This window comes from Amia ocellicauda, chromosome 16, assembly GCF_036373705.1.
Source record: "Amia ocellicauda isolate fAmiCal2 chromosome 16, fAmiCal2.hap1, whole genome shotgun sequence".
Lineage (NCBI taxonomy): Eukaryota > Metazoa > Chordata > Actinopteri > Amiiformes > Amiidae > Amia > Amia ocellicauda.
Window position 1 is genome coordinate 15507188 of NC_089865.1, and position 24367 is coordinate 15531554.

Consider the following 24367-nt stretch of genomic DNA (forward strand, 5'->3'; position numbering starts at 1 on the left):
GCAGCGTTGCAGAATAAAAACATGATTCGGGGGAATTGGAGACCTGGAACAAGAGTATACCTATTGATTTTATCCATGTGCTCCGAGAGGACAAAGGGCTTCTCTTCATCAAGACTGCTCTGTAACAAGAAGAGGAATAAAATTCTAGCATGAAATCCAACAAACATTGCATGGCCGATCAATACCTTATGATACTTTGTGTCTCAAAACTAGAACTTTCCAAGGTCTTTGGCAGGTGATGGATTACAGAGATAGATGGATTTGCCACGATGCAGGCCTCCAGGAATAAATGCCGATTTAAAGCTACTGGTAAAAACTTCAGGAATCTGGATCTATACTGTATTAATTATTAAAATTATGATAATAGCAATCAAAAACTGTCAACAATTCCATTATTAAAAGGGTTTCTTCTGCTACCTCTGTCACTTTCATTCTTGCAGGGTCACAGTTACTTTATCTGTTCACGATCAATACATTGTATGCTTCATATAACCTTATTTCTTGTATTTATTTATTAATGAAATTAGGTAAAAATCCTAAAACAGTGACAAACTTGCTTTACTTTTGACTCTGTCCACCAGACCCAAGGGCAATAATGAATCTTACAATTACAAATCATAGCAGGCACTTAAAATAACAGATACATTAATGGTGCAGTAAATATTGATACGTTTACTTCTGCTTACTGCATATACATAAACAAAACTGCTCAGATAAATAGGGCCATGAACCATTATTTTCACCGACAACTGAAATGCCTCCGAGTTCCCTTGCATAGAGCTGGCGAAATGCAAATCACATTGATCTCAATCCAAGTGTAACCAATGTGGTCTGCTCATCTCTGTTCATTTTTACTAGCTTAATGAAATCAAATTTAATTTGCTGAAGATGCTATGAATAACAATGCGGATGTAATTGTCAATGAGCAACATTATCCTAACTAGGCGGTTAATAGCATGTTCATGAAATCGTTAAACTCTGCAAAAAATAAATACGACAATTAAGGGTGTACTAGAACCTGTAACTGACCAATTAAATCAACTTGAATATTAATTAAGATTTCATGTCTTAATTATAACTGCAGGAGATGTAGAAAGGTACATTTATATTAAAATTATAAGGCCATTTTAATTTGAATCATTTGAATGAGCTCTAGCACACCTCCATGATTATAATTTGCATTTACCAATGGCAAAATTACACGTGTCAATGACTCAGAGCTCCCGCGCTGGAAAACCTGTCGCCAAAAGTACATTTCCACGTATTCAGTTATTGCTGGCATGATAGAGGTCTTGCTTCATACTTTCAGTCAGCAACTCTCTATTCTCCTTGCAGGTTAGCATTGTTTATTTAAGAGATAACTCAACAATCAAAACAGGATCTATTTGCAACCTTTTTTCTGCACTGTATTTATTCATCTGTAATTATTAAAGCAAACTTAAAATGAGATCCCCAGTGCCCCACTTGATGGCAACATACATAACATCACAGTATCCACATCTTCCTGGGAGAGTTTCCCAGAGTTTTCCAAAATAGCCAGTTGTAATCTGGCTTTCCACAGTTTTATTTGTTTTATCTTATCTCTTCTAAAGAGAAAAATATATATGACACAATGAGTGCCATAAAACAGCCAGTAAGGGAAGTATTTTGAACTATGAACTGTACCAAAAACAGGAGTAACACAGGAAGGTACAGTTTATCAGAGAGAAGATCAAAAGCTGTAATAACAATAACCGCATACTGTGCACTGCAGAAACACCCATATCTTTGTTATTACCCGCCAGCCCTTCAACAAAAGAGCAGTTGTAATTGCTATCAGTCTCGGGAGAGACAGACTACATTAAAGCACAACACAAAGACAGCTTGTCTGGCCTGTTACCTGCGTCTGATAAGAACTTAATACACCTGCAACATCTTCAGCAGATGGAGACTTCAGTACCACCAAATCATTCTCCAGCGCGGGTAACTGTAAGGAGGGGAGAAAGAAGTGAGGCAAATTACCATCATGAATAAAGAAATGCAGTATCACTTCCCAGTCTGACATTCACAGACCTGCAAAGGGATTAAAGCTCAGTACATATGCCATGCATTAGACCCCAATCCCAATCAGAGCTCGCAATGTAAGGGGAGGCCACACTGCTAAAATTCGGTTGTAACGCACTCCGCTCACAGAGTGAGAAACAAGTTCAGTGAGATTTCCATTCTAACAAGCTTAAAGTTCTTAGGTCGGATAAATTCTTTAAGCAATGAATTTAATTAGGGATGAGAAACAAAGATTTAAATAATACTCAACGCAACACAAACGGGGGATGCAGTGGAGCTCAGAAATACAGCTCAGTATTTGAATTCATGCACACTCATTTCAAAATCAATCAATAATGTTCATAGTAGTAAATAACTAAAGAACATAAACAATGACTAGGGCCTGACTTGTTTTTTCCAATTATAATTTAACTGCTATGCCCTAGCCTATATGTCCCTGCAGCCACTCCAGTTATACTAATCAAATTCACAATTAAGACAATCATACTTTGAATAATTTGAAACGTATAAACTAATTACCGGTGAGTATAAATGATAATTGAATAAACTGATGTGAACATCTCGAACCTAAACATGGAGTACAAAATGTGGTAATCAAAGAGCATTTCATTGAGTGAACACACGCAACAATTTATCTTTTGGAGCACACCGGAAAGGTGTGTATCTTCAGAGAAGATATAAGCAGTCATAGAACAATCTATACTAGACTTTTAAAAAATTAAGAGTCCTAGATGACCTGAAAATGAATTAACAAATGTACATAATGTAAGACTAGGCACAAAGCATTACAACAGTACAGGTATTAGACTATGTGCAAAAATAAGAGTAGACTAAAAACATTTAAACTTACATCAAAGTATTCCCATCACATACTGCCACTGGCTTGAAATAGAATAAATCTGTGTGTGGTGTAGACAAAAAAAAAAAGACAGCACTTTAAAAGCGCTCCCTGAAGAAAAATATGCTTTTATTTGCCACCAACATTACTTGGATGGAAATGCTGTTTGGTGTGTGAAACTAACGTAAAACAATGCTGCCAAATGAGCCTTGGCTGGCATGCAGCTTTTGCAGATAGTATGAGCTTAAAATCTGTCAAGGTCTACTCATTCGTCTCCAAATCTCTGCCTGTTGAACACGCACACACCACTCTCTGTATAGATCTATACCAATCAACTCAACTCGGCACAGCCTGACCCACTTTTTCACAGAGAACTGCTGATCTAATGTTAGTATCGTTATTTCCACACAGGGGGCTGAAAGGCAGAGGGTGGGATTGCGTCAGAGTGGGCATGGTTGATGCAGACATGACTGTGCAGTGGTTTGTTATCCAATGACACACTGCACCCTTACACAGCAATATAGCTTTCCATTGATACCTTCTGGGACTCTACGAAGTGACTGGCGACCCCAGCTCTTTGAACATCCCTTCCTTTGAGGCGAAAACCAGTCAGGGCAAGGAAGAGTCCAAGTTTGCCCTGCAGTCTGGGAAGGAAGTAACCTCCTCCAACATCAGGAAAGAGGCCTGCAACGGAGGCAAGGAAGACCTGGTTATGTACTGGGAAGAAAATAAAAATAACTCAGTGGGACGTACCACTTCTGACCTAAAAAATGAAGGCACAAAGGACCGACTTTCACTCACTGCTGCCTGCGGACCTCAGATAAATGTGCTTAGATAAGGCTTTGTGAAGGAATGCTGAAAGAGAGTGTTTACAATTCTTGTGCTTTGAGGCATTTATACATGCTATGTTAGAACATAAGAAAGTTTACAAATGAGAGGAGGCCATTCGACCCATCATGCTCATTTGGTGTACATTAATAACTAAGTGATCAAAGGATCCTATCCAGTCTATTTTTAAATGTTCCCAAATTTTCCTTCAACCACATCGCTGGGGAGTTTGTTCCAGATTGTGACAACTCTCTGTGTGAAGAAGTGTCTCCTGTTTTCCGTCTTCAATGCCTTGAAGCCCAATTTCCATTTGTGTCCCCGGGTGCGTGTGTCCCTGCTGATGTAGAAAAGCTCCTCTGGTTTGATGTGGTCAATGCCTTCATGATTTTGAATACTTCAATCAAGTCCCCACGTAGTCTCCTCTGTTCCAGGGTGAAAAGGTTCAGTTCCTCAGTCTCTCAGTAGGACATTCCCTTCAGACCTGGAATAAGTCTGGTTGCTCTCCTCTGAACTGCCTCTAGAGCAGCGATATCTTTCTTGAAGTGTGGAGCCCAGAACTGTACACAGTATCCAGATGAGGTCTAACTAGTGCATTGTACAGTCTGAACATTACTGCCCTTGTTTTAAATTCTACACTTTTGACAATATACCCTAACATCCTGTTTGCATTTTTTATTGCTTACCCACATTGTTTGGATGGAGAAAGTGAGGAGTCCACATAGACTCCTAGGTCTTTCTCATGCATTACTTCTTCTAGTTCTATTCCTGCCATAGCGTAATTATAGTGGACATTTTTACTACCTGCATGTAATACCTTGCACTTGTCAATGTTGTTTGGTTTCAAGACAGATTCAAGTCTTCTCACTGTGCAGTCCAGTAACATAATGGAACAATAATCCTAGATGCTTAGTGACAACCAAACAAACTGACCGACATTTACAAATCGCTTTCTATCCAGCCCTGTGCTGTCTGACAGCTGAAATACATCGAAGAATCAAATCTTTTGCTGATGCTGGTTACAGAGCTATTACTGGCCATGCTTCTAACAAATTTATTGTAACCGATCAAATAAGTATGTCTTTTTAAGCACCAATACTGTACATCCCAAAAGCAAAATTGTGCCTGAAATATCGAAATGGGGATTAGCGTCTCTGAGCTGATTCAGCTTTAAAATATATTTTCATAAATGCAGATTACAATGTTTATGTTGCAACCTGGTGCTGTCTCTGTGCTTTGTTTCTGCGAGCGTTGGTAAAAAAAAAAAAAAAAAAAAAAAAATCCTTTAATCCACTAGATAAGGAGGTTAAAGGTGGGGGAGGGGCTTCCCAACTGGACCTCCAGATGGATTATTTAGAGTTCACTTCTGAGAGGATTCGAAGCTAATGCTAACATTTTGCATCAGCTTCTTCTGAAACAAAGGGGTTTGCATGACTATATTTCCACTGGTGGAGAAAATACAGTACACACTAATAACGTTTCAGCCCCTAACCATTTAAGTCTTCTTTTGAACCAAAAATAGAAATATACAAAGTATTATGTCTAATCAAAAGACAGCATCTGCACTGTGACTCTCAGCCTGCAGTGTTGTAATCCAATCATGGGAACTCCAGCTACATAAGAAGGCACAATTACTTTGAGCACTGAATATGAAATACATTAGTAGGCCAACAGCCACCACCAAAACATAATGCAATTCAATTCAAATCATTTCTCTGCATACGTGCTCAGTTAACTTTTGACTGAAGACCATACAGGAAGTAAAACGCATACAAAAAAAAATTAACCTTTGCAAAGTGTTGTAGTTGTAGGAATACTAGGCTACCTGCACACTACCTTCATCCTTGAAAATGCAAAAAAATAAAGTTTAATTCTAACTTTCTGTTCCCTACACACTACAATGGAAGTGATTAAAAGCCTGCTCACTAGTGAATACCTCGTAACAAGTAGGGGAAATGTGTCAGGCACTATAATTTATATTCCTATTTGCTCAACACGGTCCACCACTTCTTCCTTTCCTTCCCCACAAGATCCCAGTTTCTAGAAATCTCTTTAGCTGTTACTTTTTGCTTTAATGAAAGCAAAAGCTGGATTACATATGTCACAGAACGCACTGATAAGAATACTGCAGCAGGAAACAATGAATACTTATCTTTTAAACTGCTCATGAGCAAAACGGTTACCAGTGAAAATCCTAAATGGCATTACACAAGCCATAGAGACCCCGTTCACTGATGCAGTGGTTAAGCAAGAAAAAAAGTTTAACGTACAAACGAGACTGATGTATGCATGTGTAATTTATTGCTTTTCTAAGCAACCCATGGGACATCCAAAGCACAAACTATGAATACATTAGGAGATACAGGTAATTCAGATTGAAGTAGTATTTGATGTCCAGTTAGAATGAAAGGACAATACAAATTCAGGGAATCCATTAATCAGCTGCACAACCTTATCAGACACTCAGGGCAAGAGGGGCATTTCTGCACTCAAATGAAATTAGAAACTTGTTTGAACAAAGTGGCTCTGGAGTGTATTGAAGGGGCAGCTCATAAAACAGCAATGGTATTTATTTATTAAGATGTTTTTCTTTCCCCAACTCAAGAAAGTTCTCTTAAGGTTATCATTATGTTCCAAGCCAAGCCTCGTCTTGCCAACCATGGGTCCTAAATAGAGTGCTTTGTTCTTCACTGCAGCAACAATTACAGCCTAACTGCCAGCGAGTGAGACCTTCCAGATGGAGAAAATTATAAACAGTTTATATTAGGCTTTTCTTTAGTTTAGCTCTTTTGAGCTTTCAAAAAGGAAGATGAACAAAATTACCTGGCAATGGCTCCTCTGAGAGAGGGTGTTGGGGGAAGACAGGAAAAGCAAAACAGACAGACAGTCTGCCTGCTGAAATACACTGAAGTGACAAGACCACTCTCTGCCACATCACCCATTGTTTTAGCCCAGCATTTGCCTGCACTACCAACAGGATGGACTGGCCTGCAGATCCGACTGTTCACAAGTTTGAGTCGAAGCAGCACTCAGTTTGCTGTTGATTGAATTTCCAGATCAAATCTTTCCATAGTGAGGGAAACAGTACAGAAGAGATGTACTGGAGAAGCAGGTATGAGTTGCAGCTCCAAATAAGGAAATGGTCATAAAAGCCCAGAGCAAGAGCTAAACCATTTAGAGAGTAGCAAATTAGAAGTACATCATATAACAAAAATATTTTAATCCAAAATTCCTTTCTTAGATGTATGTCCAAGTTCCCATAATGTGTACTTTTATTTGGAGACATTGTCTGCATTGTAAAACACTGCATTGTTATCTTTCAGTTTCTTTAGTATTATTTTTACTAAAAAATGTAAGCAAGACTAACTGTCACAGGATGGCACACACCAATTCCAAAGGAGGGAAAAACTAAACTGAGCAGAGACTAAAAAAGACAAATTGCCCTCCGGTTGTGAGAGACCGTGCTCAGCACCACAGCGGCTTACAAAGGCAGGGCAATACATTCTTTCAGAAAGCAATGTTTCCATGCAGCAGTGTTGCTATTTTATATTCTGAAGGTCACAGCACAGTTTATATGAAGTAATGCTGTCAGCATTTCCATGACAAACAAAGCAGCAACAGGAAAATTATTTGAAGACTATTCTTTTAGGTGGCGAATCAGGAGGGGTTAGAGTGTTTTCTGCTTTCAAAAGGAGACCTTCGTCCTTTTGTGTTGATTGAAACATTGATTGTTTATCTTCTCATAAGTGGCAGAAGGTACCATTATAATATATAAATGTTGATACTCTCGCTTTAACGCTGTACAATTATAGCCTTTTCCCTGTAGACTGGATCTCCCCTGGCCATACCCAGGAAACTTGGATAGCTTAACAGCTGATGATATTCTCTCTGTATGGAATAAATCCTGCTCAACATTAAACAGCACAGGATTCCAGTCTAGATAAATCAGGTTAAAGCCCAGAAATAAATATTACAACTCCTAAATTAAGGTATTCAAGATCTGAAGAAAAATATGTCGTCTTGCATAGCAGGAAACATCCCAGTAACACTTTAATGGGGATTTGATTTGCAACGTGCACATGACAAACATTCCTTCCAAACAGAAGTAAAACCTGGAGCTTCTGATATACTGTAACCTTGATGTTTTCCATTAGACCTGCATAGTTATTTGACATCTCAGCCGAGCTCCGTGCAGGTTAATACGAGTAGCAGCAACCAGGCCAGCACCACCAATGATTTTCCACATAAAAGATCAACCATATTTTCTTCACTGAGGTTTGAAAACAATCGATTCTGCACAGGAACAATTAATTGCCATGGAATGCCGTGCTTGGCCCAGTGGCAATGATTACACCAGGGGTTGCATAACAGATAGCAGTGCAGATGCTGCCAAATATGCTTTGACAACTTAACTCCTAATTTTCCCATTCCACACTCTCCATTTCAGTGCATTGCAATTTGGATCAAACTCCCCAGCGATGTAGTTGAAGCTGAAAATTTGGGAACATTCAAAAATAGACTGGATAGGATCCTTGGAACACTTAGTTATTAACGGACACTAAACGATCACGATGGGTTGAATGGCCTCCTGTCGTTTGTAAACTTTCTTATGTTCTTATGTCTTTGAAGGGAGTTCTCATTTGTAGGCATAGTACAGAGGGGGTGAAACAAACAAACAAACAAACCACAACAAAAGAAGATTTGAAATCAAACATAATGTCTATGGCCAGGCCGAAGGATTTGAATAAACTGAAAGGTCGTGGAAAAAAGAACATACTGACCACTGACATTCACCTTCATCTCAAAGTAAGCACATTTTGTCAATATACTGAAGCCTTTCTCTCGAGTCTCTGATAAAAATGTTCAGGAAGTGTATGCTGCAAATGAACCCCACAATGCATCTCCTGCAGTTATTCTCAATCTATCACTCTTTACAGCTGTACACATTATATTCTAATAATATGCTTTAATTCCTGGGCATACACTTGACAAGTAGATTTTAATGGCTTTTGCATTATTAATGGCCTGAAGCAACCGAGTTCAGCACACCCTGCCAGCAGTCACAGCTACTGAACCAATTAAGACTTAAGAGGGGGGTATAAAGTCATATCTTCGGTTTACCTATTGCAGTCTCTGGCATTGCAAACACAGTCTTTTCAGTAGCCACTCTGAAGCGTCCATGGACCGACAGTCCGACACCCTGGAAACAAAAACAACACAGAACAGAAAACAACACAATATCATCAGAATTAATATTCCATATCATCTAAACAAACACAAAATCAAATGTAAGCACCACATTAATCGGGTAGCCCCATTTATGTAATTAGCCAATTTAAATGAAATTTTTTCCTTTAACAACAGCAATATTATGGTCATTAAATCTGCTGATGAGGAAAGTCTTACAGATCACATCAACAAAAACAGCTTGAATACCTTCTACAGCAGAGACCTGGTTAACATTACAATTCAAAAGTGTTAATTTGTAGGTGGCCCCCTATATGAGTATATGAAAACATTATTTTCTTTCCAGTAACAAATTGCACAGATTCATTCAAACCACAATGCCAGGAAAAGACAGCCTGCTCTGATTCCAATCGTCTCAATAGATATCAGCGCAGCGAGAATAAAACAACCCTTGGCAGGTAAGAGCTGCTTTTTCACACAAGAATAATAAGGCCATCAAATGTCTCTTGCAATTACAGACAAGTGACAGAGGTGGCGGTTTACGTGGATTTCACTTGGGAGAGAAACCACTTATGATTTAGCTGTATAAGTAAGAATTTCTTATACTGTCTGGAGGAGAGGAGGGTGGTAAACATCCTGCAGAAAAAAGCCAGAGTGTCATCCCCAAATGTGAAACTACTGTCAAGGTTTACCGGTGCCTCTAGCATGTCCAGTACAGTCTACAGTGGTTATTTCAGTAAAAACTACATACACACAAAAAAACTTAACTTTGTTGTCAAGTGACGCTTTCATAATTTGTATTTATCTTTCTAGCTTCAGTCAATCAAAGCAATGCAAAACCGATTCTATAATTTCTGTTTGCCTACTATGACAAGTTAATCTCATCAGATGCATTAGTTAACGATTCAGTGCCGCAAATCAAGAACCAACTAAATCTGCACTGTCCTGGATCTGGTACCTTCGCCTCGGGTTAAGACTTATTACTGGTCTGGTAACTATTGCAAGAATCCAATCAGCTCACAGCAGATAAGACTGGTGACTTAAAGCTCTGCTCTCTGGACAATGATCATTGGGAATTAATAAATACACATTTATAAAATTAATAGGACCAGGTTTTGGAGAAAATAAAATGGTTATGATGGCATACATCTCAGTGCACATATACCAGTATACCTTATACATTATATATTATATTGCCACGTGTTGCTGCAACTGTTTAAGAAATGTGCCTACAACATTTATTTTCATTGTGAACATCCTATCCAAGATTTTAAACTTTTGAATTCAATTTCACTTGTGTGTGTGTGTTGGTGGGGGGGGGGTCCTCAAGGTTGCTATCTCTCATGCCCTTGTAGCTGCCAGTGAACACAGCTCCTCAAGTTGTTTGACATCTTGAAAGTGATAGCATTGAATTTTCAACCCAACAGACTGTGAACAATACAGAGAGCAATGACTTAGTGCTGCACAATGCTACATTTACCACTACATCACTCTTTAAAACTGAAACTTAAAAGTAGGATGCATCCAGATATCACTGGCAAAAAGGTGCTTTAACGTTACACTATTTACATTTGTGACGTGTATAAATGAGCAGAAGACATAAAAGGCATCACCACTTTGAGCAGAAGAGAATTCTCAGATTTGTTCAATAACTATTTGTATTACTCACCAAAAAAACAATTAGTTTCATACTGTGCTGCAAGCAAAAAAACATTATACACCGATCAGCCATAACATTACGACCACTGAGAGGTGAAGTGAATAACTCTGTCTCTGAGCTCTGAATAATGGAATTACTACTCAGATCCAATCCAGAGCACTAGCAGTTCAAGGCCTATATGACAAACTACTGATGTACACCGATTCGCCATAACATTATGACCACTGACAGGTGAAGTGAATAATACAGATAATCTCGTTATCATGGCACCTGTCAGTGGGTGGGATATATTAGGCAGCAAGTGAACATTTTGTTGATGTGTTAGAAGCAGGAAAAATGGGCAAGCGTAAGGATCTGAGCGACTTTGACAAGGGCCAAATTGTGATGGCTAGACGACTGGGTCAGAGCATCTCCAAAACTGCAGCTCTTGTGGGGTGTTCCCGGTCTGCAGTCGTCAGTACTTATCAAAAGTGGTCCAAGGAAGGAAAAGCGCTGAACCGGCGACAGGGTCATGGGCGGCCAAGGCTCATTGATGCACGTGGGGAGCGAAGGCTGGCCCGTGTGGTCCGATCCAACAGACAAGCTACTGTAGCTCAAATTGCTGAAAAAGTTAATGCTGGTTCTGATAGAAAGGTGTCAGAACACACAGTGCATCGCAGTTTGTTGCATATGGGGCTGTGTAGCTGCAGACCAGTCAGGGTGCCCATGCTGACCCCTGTCCACTGCCGAAAGCGCTTACAATGGGCACATGAGCATCAGAACTGGACCACGGAGCAATGGAAGAAGGTGGCCTGGTCTGATGAATCGCGAGTTCAAGGTGTTGACTTGGCCTCCAAATTCCCCAGATCTCAATCCAATCGAGCATCTGTGGGATGTGCTGGACAAACAAGTCCGATCCATGGAGGCCCCACCTCGCAACTTACAGGACTTAAAGGATCTGCTGCTAACGTCTTGGTGCCAGATACCACAGCACACCTTCAGAGGTCTAGTAGAGTCCATGCCTCGATGGGTCAGGGCTGTTTTGGTAGCAAAAGGGGGACCTACACAATATTAGGCAGGTGGTCATAATGTTATGGCTGATCGGTGTATATATATATATATATATATATATATATATATATATATATATATAAATATATTGTGACCAAAAACACAAATACAAATATTTTTTTCTTTTAAAAATCCAACATTGTCATCAGTAGCCTCTGGCCTGTCTAAGGATATACTAATGCTTTGTTTAAATGGTCAGGGTTTTGTATCACACTGGTTTTCAAGAAAGACAAAATGGGGTCCACATCAGTGAACACCGAACAATAATTATTTTACAAAATCCTTGTCAACAGTGGTTATATCAAAAGCTAATCGTTACTGTCCAGCCACCAGAAAATGACAAAAACAATTACTTTCACTTGTGTAGAGAGAGATCAGGAGGAGACTGCAATTTACAAGCACTGGGTTGTGCTTTTTAATCTGTACTGAAGAGTTGTTGTTTTTTTTTCTTTCATACCATCAATACATGTTTTTCATCTCCGCTCCAGTACGATTTGTTTACAGCATTAAACTAAAACTATTCACAAATCTCTTCAGACAAAAGTTAAAAGATGCATATACAGGTAAGTTTACGTTTTAGTGTTTTGCCAATCTTACACCATTAGTAATAAACACGTTTTTCAAAATGTATGGGATGGAAAATGAGATGTGTCTGTACCACAGGCTTTTCCTTTACTGATGGAAAATACCACACGCCATGGGAAGTCCATCCTTTGGGGACTAGAATAGAATGGAAAAGCACATTTTTAACAGAGATTAATGGAGCTTCACTCCTTAAAAGCAAATCTGAGGCCGTATATCTAAATATAAAAAAGTCAATGTCGAAATATAACTAGGCCTACATGCTTAAAGGGAAATGTGCACAGTTCCCAAAATTATGTTGTTATGTGTGTTCATGTGTAGTGCAATATATACATATTACACACATTATATAAATATACATATACACACAAATATGTGTATATATCCAGATAAGTGAGCTCAAACACATAGCCCTGTAGTGTGCCACAGAATGACGGATTTTCATAATCTTCGCAGAACGAATCTGAACTTTTGCCCGAGGCTGTGTTTGATAGTTTGTTTTGGTATGTTATACACTGAAGTGGCTCATCTGATGTCATGAATGGCTCAAAATGGTTATATTGTTAAATTTCTGCTGTTGCACGGATATAAAACAAGTCGATATATTTTACACAAAATAATTAAAACCATACACAGTAGAGCAGTCCTAGAGTTTCCATTACCCTGGACCTTTTTGTCTAAATAATGTCTAAAAATACACACTTGTTTTTGTTTTACATCTGAAATGTTTTGATAAACGACACAGTGGAGTAAAACCATTTCAGAATATGCATAGTGTCACCATAACTGCTCATAAAAGTGCCCATTTTACCCCAATGAAAGATAAATATAGAGATACTGAAAACATTTCTAGTGTTATTAGTTTACAACATGAAGACAGGTGAATATGTTCATTCATAATGTTCTGGTGTTGCACACTGACAAATAGGCAGTGTTTTTCAGAGCACATTCCTTGCTGTTTGGTTTGGTACCTTACCCAGATAGAATTGAAAAACAGAAATGTACAAAGCAGTTATTAATGTCACCTTCTCTTTATATATATATATATATATATATATATATATATATATATATAAAAAGACTGATTCCCAAGGCAAACATCAGCTAATCTGCAACTACAAGTTTTTCCCAACTCACAAAATGAGACTGCCTTTCCATCAATGACACGGTACATAATTTTGCAGATAGGAGTCTTTTAAAACACAGCTATGAGAACGTTGTTTATTTGGCTTGAAAAGGCTCCTATGTGAGGAATGTTACTGATAAAGAAATGGAAATAATCTGAATCTGTGCCACACACGGCAAGGACAAGGAGAACCCCTCTGCCCTACATCTTGCCTTCCTTTTTCCTCCCTTTACCTGCAATGACAAGGTTGGCAGATCACTGCTTTTCTCAACATTAAGAGATTGTGCCACTAGACTGGAAAAGGCACTCTCTCTCTGGAAGACAAGTTTTTATTATTTTAATAGTGATACTAAAATAAATCCAGAATCTTCACATCCATCCCTGGAAAGAGTATTAACAGCTACTTGATCACTAATCTAAAGCATTTAGTGTGTTCAGAAGAGAGTGTAATTTTTCAGAACACATTAGCACACCTGGAATTTCAAAACATTAATTTTACCCAGTTCATGCACTTTATGATGTCACTATTAACAGTATTGATATAAAGTAGAACAAAATGCACATTATTACATTTAAAAAAGGTTAGAGATGAAAACCTTCATCTACAGTTCAGAAATGTGTAATGTTATACTTGATAAACCCTTACTTAAATAAAAAAAACAGATGATTCTTTGATTAAGTAAGTAACCATTCTTCAATCATTTTTTTTTTACCGAGACATTTTTTAAGTAAATGTGTGTAACTTTAGGTCTCTCTCCTGTCAAATTGCTACTGTTGAATGCAGGTGCCAGTGCTTCCACTTCACATCTCTGACCTCCATGTCATAATCTGACGAGCATAATACCATATGTCTGAGGAGAAAGATATGCAGTAACCTAATAAATAAATCCAATAACGTTTATCAGGCGAGAGAAACAGGTGGACCAGGACGAATGTATAGTCTGAACAGCACTATCTCTAAGAAATTTAATAACACCAGCCCTTTGGGATTCAAAGGCATTCTGTAAAGTCAAATGTTCTGTCTCACAGAAACTTGGCTCACAGACGTGCAAATCTGTAATTTTCTTGTGGGAAACGTCTGACACACAAAATTCAAACAGTGTAGTTTATGTGTGTGTATGTTGGTGGGGGGGTATACAGAACATACTGAAATACACAAAGAATCTTTAGAAATATCACTTTATCCTATGCACCTTTCATGGACAGAAATGTAGTCCATGGCAAATGACTATAAACACTTTAGAGTGCTTTGTATTTGGATTACATACTGCTTCTCTGGCAAGAGAGTTGACCACAAAGGCTAAAATGATAACAAATCCACCACATCAAGCAGTATTGTTGGTCAACTGATATCTTTCTCCGTTTAGCCAATATATTACATTTTTTCTAAAAAATGTATTTATTTTCTATGAAAAAAGGCTTTAGAAATGTTGATTTACTTCTACTTCCTAGTCTTCACCCTCCTTAGTGTTGTATCAAATGTGCTGTAACTGCTGCCTTAGTTTTGTGCAACTGATAAAAGACTCCAACTGTGTACTCCTTTGGAAAATCAAAGCACACACTCCCTCTGGGTTCTTCAGCTATATTCTCTGCAACGATTTCACTGGTGGTGCGACAGGAATATAAAACAGGACCACCTGCGCATGGCTGAAATCCCAGAGGTAAGTGCTGCTTCTTCAGACTGGCACTTTTAATTCTCAATTACTCCTCTGTCAGGAGAGTCTGAGAAGCACTAGTGTAGCATTTACAAAAGAAAGACACCCACAGCACTTTGCAGACCAGTCCAATAAGAAAGTCCATCTGAGTTATCATTACCACATTACCAGGTAGAATGTCAAAGTCTGGACTGGCACAATACTGGAGTGCTGGGATAGTCAACATCTTGTCTGAACATATGGATATAGCCTATACTGTGCAGGGGTCCACAGGTTTTCCTTGTTATATTCTGTGATATTCAGTGTGAGTTTCAGGTTTTCAGACACATTAAGGATCAGTTCAATTGTGATGTATTTTATTAAGCCTGTGTTAATTCTGTCACAAGAAAAAAGCACAGCTGTTTTTCCATATCATGCTCTTAAATTGATGGGGGGGGGGGTCTCAAAAATGTTACATAACAAGAGTGGAAAAATGTATTGCTTCATAGTATTTAAAGAACAAATATAATCTTCTGGAAATACACACCTTCACATTAAAGGATCAAAGAGCAGTACAGGGCACCTATCAGACCTTCAACTGCAAAAGCACAATCAAAGACAAACCTGATCCTGATTTTTGCTGCTGGACAAGGAAGCACATAATTACCGCCAGCAATTTTCCAAATGACGAACACAAATCTCAAGCACACGCAGATAGGAACTGAAGCAGCTGTAGTAATGGGAAAATTAGCCTATAGGAAGCTAATGCTAATGATGCCAATCTTGTTGTTGAAGCAGCTATTTCCCCTCTTTCTTGGCACAAAGCCGTTTGGGAAGATCTCGCATTTTAAAATGCATCTACTTTAAGGTTTAATTTACTTTGAACACAGATTACTATATAACTGCTCACACATCTTATAAATAAATTGCCATGTCCAGGAAGGGAAGATAATAATTGCCCTTTCAGACTTCATAATTCACCTGTTTAATACACCAAGAGCTATTTCAAGTAATTTCTTTCTGCACACCTGACTGCTGCCTGGCTTTAGAACTAACTACCAAGTCACAGGTTTTCCCTTTCAAACTACTTTTCTTAAGCCCAAGTTCTATGTCTATCATTCAAAACTTCTTTATAACCATTTTACTCCCAAGCTGAAAGCCAACATCAAAAATTTAATTTTAACTCACAGGCATGTATAGAATTTAATTATAACAAAAGTTTATTTAAATAAACTATATTAATTATTATCCATTATCTTTTGGGTATTTGTTCATCTGACTTTATTTAAAGGAGCTAAGTCAAAATGACTTACCCAAGGGACATTTTGTTTTCACCAAGACCTCAGTGGATCAGCTAGACTAAGGACCAGATTAATTAGTCAATATTCAAAATGTCTTCAAGGTTCTATAAGTTGAACCCAATGTATCTATGCCATTAACTGCAGAAGACCTGGAAACAAATCATTAAACGTGTCCAGTTGAGCAAATGATTAAATCACTGTGTGCCTAGGATGGGGTGAAACAAAAGGGAGCTCATAATCGAGGTTCCCTTAAGGGGAATAATACAGCAAAACACAAAACTGCTGGTCTGAATGGCCAGGACATTTGCGTCCCATTTGCCGGGCTCCTCCCGTGCACTCCTCCAGGGGTTGCCAAGTCTCAAATGGGTTTGCCATGTCCATTAAGGATAATAGATGACCCCACAGTTGGGAGTGACTGGAGTCCAACACCCCTGTTCTGAGATTCTGGTCCATCTTTCAGAGAGCGTAGTCCATAATCTGCTTCCTGATAATACTCATACAATTAAATGCACACAGCTTTCTGCACTTCATGGCTACTAAGGTATTAAAATACACTATATTCTAAGGACAGATAAGATTTGAGGAAACTTTACGTGAACACATAGAATTACATAATTACATGAGTGTTTCATTAATTGTTACATACTGTAGCAAATACAGAAATTGTGATTTGTATAATGCTTTACTCACTAAAATTTGATCTAATAACACATGAAAACAAACAATAACGATAAAGGATTCCATCAGACATACTTTATGATTTCCAATCTTCTTAGATTAATGATTGGATTTGCAATAATTCAAGTAATTTACAGGGAATAATGGCTTTACATGCCTGTTTAAAAAGTGCCAGGATTTAATGCAGTCACATATTTGTCCTCCAAGGCTCATGAAATAAGAATTACGTGCAGCTTTAATGCTTGTACGGATCAATGGCACACATCAATTGAGCTTTCAAGAGCTCATTCTCCTCAAGTGTATTCTCCATGCTTGTGTAGGCATTTCTATGGCACTAAAACAGAATAATTTCCTTTTTAAGACAGAACAGGCAACGTTAAGGTTAAAGATTATTTTACAGTACTGGTATTCATGCAAACTGTAGTATAAACAAGACAAAATCAAAATACATGAGAAATAAATTATTATTCTCACATACTTATCAATTCAAGGAACAAGTGCTGCAACCTGTGGGTGGACCATAGCAAAAACAATGGAGCTGCCAAGTCATTACTTACAAATCCTGATCAAAACCCAAGTATAAAAAATATATGGATTTTGTAAAGCGCCTGTGCCAGTCCCTTTAACTGATTTGGTTATTTATGGACATCCTGCCAACCACATTTCTAATAACCCTGTTAAAAATTCTTCAGCTGTGTATTTGATGCGCTTGCTTCACACAATACCCTAGACCCAAACAATCAATGGCACAAAATAAATACATTTGAATTAAAAGTATGTTTACACCTAACCTGACAGGCTTGTGTTTGGAAATAGTTTTTTTATTTATTTCATAACATTTTAATAATGTACAAATTGCTGAGTTAAATCTAATGCATTAAATTAATAATTTCATGCTTCACACAAAACCTATTGCTTATCATAAAAACAGATACCAGTTATAGTTATATCTGTGGTACTGAATAAGTCTATTTTAATTAACATAAGATAAGTATAATTGAGAATTAGCTCCATTATTATTCTAAAGCACATTTAGTGTGATGAAGCAAATTATTTTTTTCAAAAACCAAATCGTAAAATTAGATGCCAAAAAACATGCAATTTTAAACAGATTTAAGTTTCCTATAACAAATCAGTCCATAGTCACTGTATTCATTCACAGGCTACAAAACAGCTTTTACTTCAAATACAGTACAATTCAATTCTAGAAGAAACGGAAGGGTAGCAGCACCCAAAGAATGATTTCAAAATATGCCTAAACCACTACTTTACTGTATGACCTGAATTAAAACCATGCAATAAGCATATACATTACACCATTCATTTCTACCTCAACAGTAGTTCAGAAGGTGTCTTATCATGACTTGACATGTCAGAACCGAATTAATTGGATCTTAATTAGTTGATAAACCGATAGCACCTGTGGGACAAAAGCTCACTATTGCCACCTAATGGAAACCTAGCAAATATCTGGAACAAGTTGAGTTCTGCTCCTTTAGGTTGTCTTTACATTTTAGGAAACCCTGATCTACTACATTTGGCTACAGGGGCACTCTGCAGTTATGATCAATTTTAAGGTGTGTAATTTAGGTGAATCGTAAGAAATTTTATTTGATTGCTACATTTCCTCACATTTGTGTACATGTGTCTCATTCAACGTACACATATACCGATCAGCCATAACACTATGACCACCTGCATAATATTGTGTAGGTCCCCCTTGTGCCACCAAAACAGCCCTGACCCGTCGTGGCATGGACTCCACTAGACCTCTGAAGGTGTGCTGTGGTATCTGGCACCAAGACGTTAGCAGCAGATCCTTTAAGTCCTGTAAGTTGCGAGGTGGGGCCTCCATGGATTGGACTTGTTTGTCCAGCACATCCCACAGATGATCGATTGGATTGAAATCTGAGGAATTTGGAGGCCAAGTCAACACCTTGAACTCGCGATTCATCAGACCAGGCCACCTTCTTCCATTGCTCCGTGGTCCAGTTCTGATGCTCACGTGCCCATTGTAGGCGCTTTTGGCAGTGGACAGGGGTCAGCATGGGCACCCTGACTGGTCTGCAGCTACGCAGCCCCATGCGCAACAAACTGCGATGCACTGTGTGTTCCGACACCTTTCTATCAGAACCAGCATGAACTTTTTCAGCAATTTGAGCTACAGTAGCTCATCTGTTGGATCGGACCACACGGGCCAGCCTTCGCTCCCCACGTGCATCAATGACCCTTGGCTGCCCATGACCCTGTTGCCGGTTCAGCGCTTTTCCTTCCTTGGACCACTTTTGATCGGTACTGACCACTGCAGACCGGGAACACCCCACAAGAGCTGCAGTTTTGGAGATGCTCTGACCCAGTCGTCTAGCCATCACAATGTGGCCCTTGTCAAAGTCGCTCAGATCCTTACGCTTCCCCATTTTTCCTGCTTCTAACACATCAACTTTGAGGACATAATGTTCACTTGCTGCCTAATATATCCCACCCACTGACAGGTGCCATGATAACAAGATTATCTGTGTTATTCACTTCACCTGTCAGTGGTCATAATGTTATGGCAGATCAGTGTACATCAGTAGTTCGTCATATAAGCCTTGAACTGCTAGTGCTCTGGATTGGACCTGAACAGTAATTCCATTATTCAGAGCTCAGAGACACCAGCCTAGAAATAGCCTACATCCTACAGGTGTCCACAAAGAGGGACTGAAAATGCTTTTCTTCATCCTGCAAAAATAGACCACAGCTGTGATGCAGCATTTCTTTGCTCAGAGGAGTAGCTACATTAAACGAGAAATGAGACAACACTGCTTTATTGATCATTTCTGTTGTCAATGTAATTAAAGTGTACACCATTAGGTTTGATGCAGACTCTCTGGCCTATTCATAACAGAAAGCTTTAAAGTGTGCCTTGTTGATCTGTACTAATGGGAGCTTAATTGAAACTTCTGTATCTGTGTTACATCTGAAGAGGTTTACATTGGAGAACTCTTTGAAGTTACCAACGGTCTTGAAATGCCAGCTACAAATACGCATCTAGAAATATTGAATATTGACACATGAACGATACAAACATAACAACCCGGAATAAATAAAGATTTGTACAGGAGTGGGATGCAGTATCATAATTTCAATGTGGGCAGCAACACAAACTGTTAACCCCTTACCTGATTTGACTGTTATAGGTGCTCAGCTTACATGTTGTTCTAAATATAAGAAAGATACAATATAGTAATGACCAAACTGTCATTCAATACAATTATAAATATATTTGTGTATGTGTTTTACTGCAGCTATTGTATACTCCTGCTCTAACCTCAATGGTGTTAATTTGCCTCAAAAGAAAGCAAAGCCAGACGCCCAGCCCTCCTAAAGGCTAGTGTTAAAAAAATGCTGCAGTTTTTATTTTCTATTGGCTGAAAAGGCTTAAGATGCTCAATATATTGTATTCCGGTTCTGTGTCTCCCAGCTAGTTTCCCTTGGCTGTTTGCAAGCCCCTCCCTATGCCTTCTGTTTAGTTTTTTCCTACAAGGATTAATAAAGAGAAACTGCAGTCAAAAAAACAAAGAGCCAGGCCCAGATTCTATCCCATTGCTCTACATCGTAGGAACTGCGGCTAATCCTTTTTTTTTTTTTTACGAGTGCCATCTGGTGGATTTTGGATGTTATGAATCATATAACCTACCAGGGATAAGTATCTGCTGCTGCGTTTTGCCACCTCATGCTACGATTCAGCAGCAACATCAATATTGTCATTCTCCTTACGTTTGTACAATGCAAAGCTAGTTTAAATAAGCAACACTATAATGATCCAGCACTGTAAAAGAAAGCCACTGATTGACCGTATCATTAGTCATACATAAGGACATCACAAATACATTAGTGAGTGAACTATTATAATCTAGTACAAATTAAATATATTCCAAATGGGACCCATGCAGTACATGGAGAAATAGTGCATTTTAATGGGAAATATTTGTTTATAACAAATTAACAGATGCATGACTCAGCAACAAAACAAAGACCACAAATACACTCTGTGCATTTTTTTGTCATGTTTTGAGATTTAAAAAAGGTTACTTACACCCCCCATCGTAATTCCATCAATAAGAGCCACATATGGTTTTGGATATGTACCTACCAAAAAAAAAAAAAAAAAAATCATTTTGTAGGTACTTTGTTGACACAGGGTTTACTTTATATTGGAAGTTTTGAAACAACATAAATTAGTGTTTTTAATCATTATTGGTATTCATTATCAGATTAAGGAATGAAAAGGCATTAACTTGTGACTGGAATAGACACATTTGAATAAAGCAGAATGTTTGAAAGCCAGAAATAAATACTTCTGCAAAAACTTGTATTCAATTAAAAGCATGAAACACAACCAAGATTGCAGTGGCTCTGCCTTAGGGCATTAAATGTATGTGCGGATTGTTCTTTGTGTCTTTTGAAATATTTTACATTTTGGATAATTTATTTTGGGAGCACTTTAAATTAACAGACTAGAATTTAAATTAAAATATCGATACTTAAATTAATAAAATAAAAAAGAAAAACTTCTGCCTTTCTCCCCAATATGCATTTCAAATTATTGTTCAGTAATGTGAATGTACCATATCATTCCAGGACTTTGATTACATCATAAAGGAAACAGACACATACCAATGGCATTGTTTAAAATGTATTCTTCACGGAAGAAGTCCTGGGCTAAGGAGTCTCCTGATTTCCCAGCTTCGGTGACAGCTAGGACAAGAAAGAGACAGTAAGAAAGATCAGTCTGCAAAATCTCAATAATGAAAAGACTCCAGCTGGGGAAAAAAGCAGAGTTTGCATTGAGATAAGCCCTCTCAAGGGTTGTCTTTCACTGACAAGGTTGAAATTAAAAACCTTTCATTGTGTAGTGGGAGTATTTGTGTATTAGCTACATCTAACCTATATAGTAATGTTTATTTTACTGTGAGCATCTTATGTAGGAATAAAAAGTACTTTAATTATTGCTCCCATCAAATATGTGGTTTATTCTGAAAGTAACTGCTTTCCTGGCAATCTATTCTGTTATATCTTCTTTGCCAAACTATGGAAGCCTCTGATTTTTGCCAAAAATGCTGTATGGATTTTAAATTAATTAATTTGATGCACAGGAACACATTCAGGCCAACATAATGATACAAAACTACAGCACAACTCATTCCAAAGGCATATCATGCATGTGTCCTTCAGAGAACATATGGCATTCTAATGGGAGAGAAACAATAAACAGGAAGTTACATTAGCGGTGGGTTTGTGATGCCTTTACTGCAATATTGAGATATAATGCAGTTACCTCTGATGTCACCACCGGCACAAAACGCTTTGCCTCCGGCTCCTTTGATAATTACCATGCCTGTATCCCGGTCCTTCTCCCACGCCTGGAAGGAAAGGACAAGAGCTTGCAACAACAAAGGGGTTACAACACATGCATACATTTGATGTATTCTAAAACAAACAAACAAAATCTGAGCCAATCAAACAAACCTTTAGCTGCGGGTACACGCATCTTATCATGGACAAGTTGAGAGCATTCAAGGCCTTTGGTCTGTTGAGCGTTATCACTCCGGCATTTCCCACTCTCTCCAGCAGAACCTCGGCCTCCGGCCCAGCTTGACTAGACATCTGTTAAAGCACAGCACACATCAGCATAAACGAGAATACTTTTTACGCATCTGCCATTCCTCTGGAACAACAGGCAAATGAGTTTCTTTTTTAAAGACTGGGAGCACTCAACAAGGACTTGAAGTCACAGACATCCCTTAGCAGAATTTAAGCTTTACATGATATAAATCTTATAACAGTGATTTTGGTTTCTGTATCTTTTTTAATTGTGAAGATCGATCAAGAAACCCACCACATCCCTCCCTGTCACCCAGGACCTTGTGCCACAGTGCTCTCAGGTGAGCGATTTCTACAGGTCTTAAAATCAATTCAACAGCAGCAACATCTCCTGATGACCTCACACATTGTGTATAACATTTTCCTTTAGCTCTGGAATCCAATTCATTGTAAACAAGTTAGCAAATACAATTAGAGCTTGACATGTCCAATGTCACAGCACAGCATCTGTTTTTCACAAGCAAGCTGCCTAAAATTTAGTGGACTGTAGGGGGGGAAAGGAATGTCACTGAGAACTTGGAAAACTTTCCCATCTTTCCCAACATGTCCTCACCCTGGGCCTAAAAATCACTCTCCATTTAGTGTCAGTCTATTTATCACCAGGGTCTTCCTTTGGCTCTGTTATAAATTGATACTTATGGACCTGGCCCAAATGTGTACGGGCCCTTATGGGAATGGTCAGAAATTAAACAGCAGCGAGGAAAATGCTTTAACTACCACTACTGATAAAGCTCTGAACAGCATCAGCAACAGAGTGATTTGAACAAATTGGTATACTTTCATTTCCATTTTAAAACAGAAATACTACTTAAACATCAACACACTATCTGAAGCACAGCTTGGGAGTGTATTATTAATCCTGCTTATTAAACATATAAGTAAATATCAATGACTGGTCAGAACAACACACCTATTCATCTGCACAGGCTGTTCAAATATATTTCAAAATCAGTACCAGGGCAGTTCAGGTGAATATCATTCACAATGCAGACACTGTTTTAAACAAAAATAAACTAACAAAGTTCACAACTCTGGAGCCTAATTTCTTTTTCTTCTATCAAACAAGTGAAGGTCAGCTGCATGCTTTTTATCTACTGTAATCTGGAACCTAACAAAAAATACATCATGTCTTACTGATTAAATAACTTGTTTATGTAAATTAATTGAGGACCAATTATAAAACTTCTGCCTCTCAAAGACTGGAGTATAAGAAAAAATTATGGCGGGGGAAAAAAAAAACTTTTAGTACCACAACTTAAACTAATGTGAAGTTATTTTTAAAAGCAGGTCATTAAACCATATTCATAAAGAAGCATGCGTGTCATTATTTAGTCCAGATTTAAAGGCACAAACGCGTTCTCACCAGATGCTGCTGTATTACATGTAATCTGCACAGTGGCCTTAGTCTGAAAAAGAAGGACAAAATATTTAAGGTTAAACATATAACAGCTTATGTTTTATCTTACGCAATCTGATTAAATATTGATCATGTGTATATTTACTACCTCGTGAGTTTAATTCTGGTCCGAATGTTAACTTGGCCATTTCATGTATTGAAGGCTTTGGGACACTACAACTATATACTATAGTTCAGATTGTGTTTCAGTTCAGTGTGCACATAGCATGCTTGTGTACCAATACTCTGCAAACCTATATTAAAGATATATTTCAAACTGTTAGACACATTTGAGTTTTGAATTTAAAGCATCAATTCAATAAGTTACCCTTTAACTGACTGTATTGATGTGCAGCTTCCCAATAACTCTACTCCATGTGAGAGACAAGATAAAAAAAGGG

At 38.2% G+C, this 24367-nt stretch overlaps 1 protein-coding gene across 2 annotated transcripts in view; it reads right to left on the reverse strand.

Annotated features, from left to right (window-relative positions):
• Positions 1-24367, reverse strand: part of hibch (3-hydroxyisobutyryl-CoA hydrolase) — a 31305-nt gene that overhangs the window by 5985 nt on the left and 953 nt on the right. The window contains exons 2-10 of one of the 2 annotated variants that reach the window (XM_066687670.1): positions 23934-23976; positions 22436-22573; positions 22245-22329; positions 21584-21664; positions 21003-21055; positions 8828-8906; positions 3420-3598; positions 1880-1966; positions 61-119 (exon numbers count right to left, since the gene is read on the reverse strand). In XM_066687670.1, the coding sequence (XP_066543767.1) occupies positions 61-119; positions 1880-1966; positions 3420-3598; positions 8828-8906; positions 21003-21055; positions 21584-21664; positions 22245-22329; positions 22436-22573; positions 23934-23976 (804 nt within the window). The remainder of the gene's footprint in view (positions 1-60; positions 120-1879; positions 1967-3419; positions 3599-8827; positions 8907-21002; positions 21056-21583; positions 21665-22244; positions 22330-22435; positions 22574-23933; positions 23977-24367) is intronic. The other variant, XM_066687671.1, reaches the window with a different exon arrangement.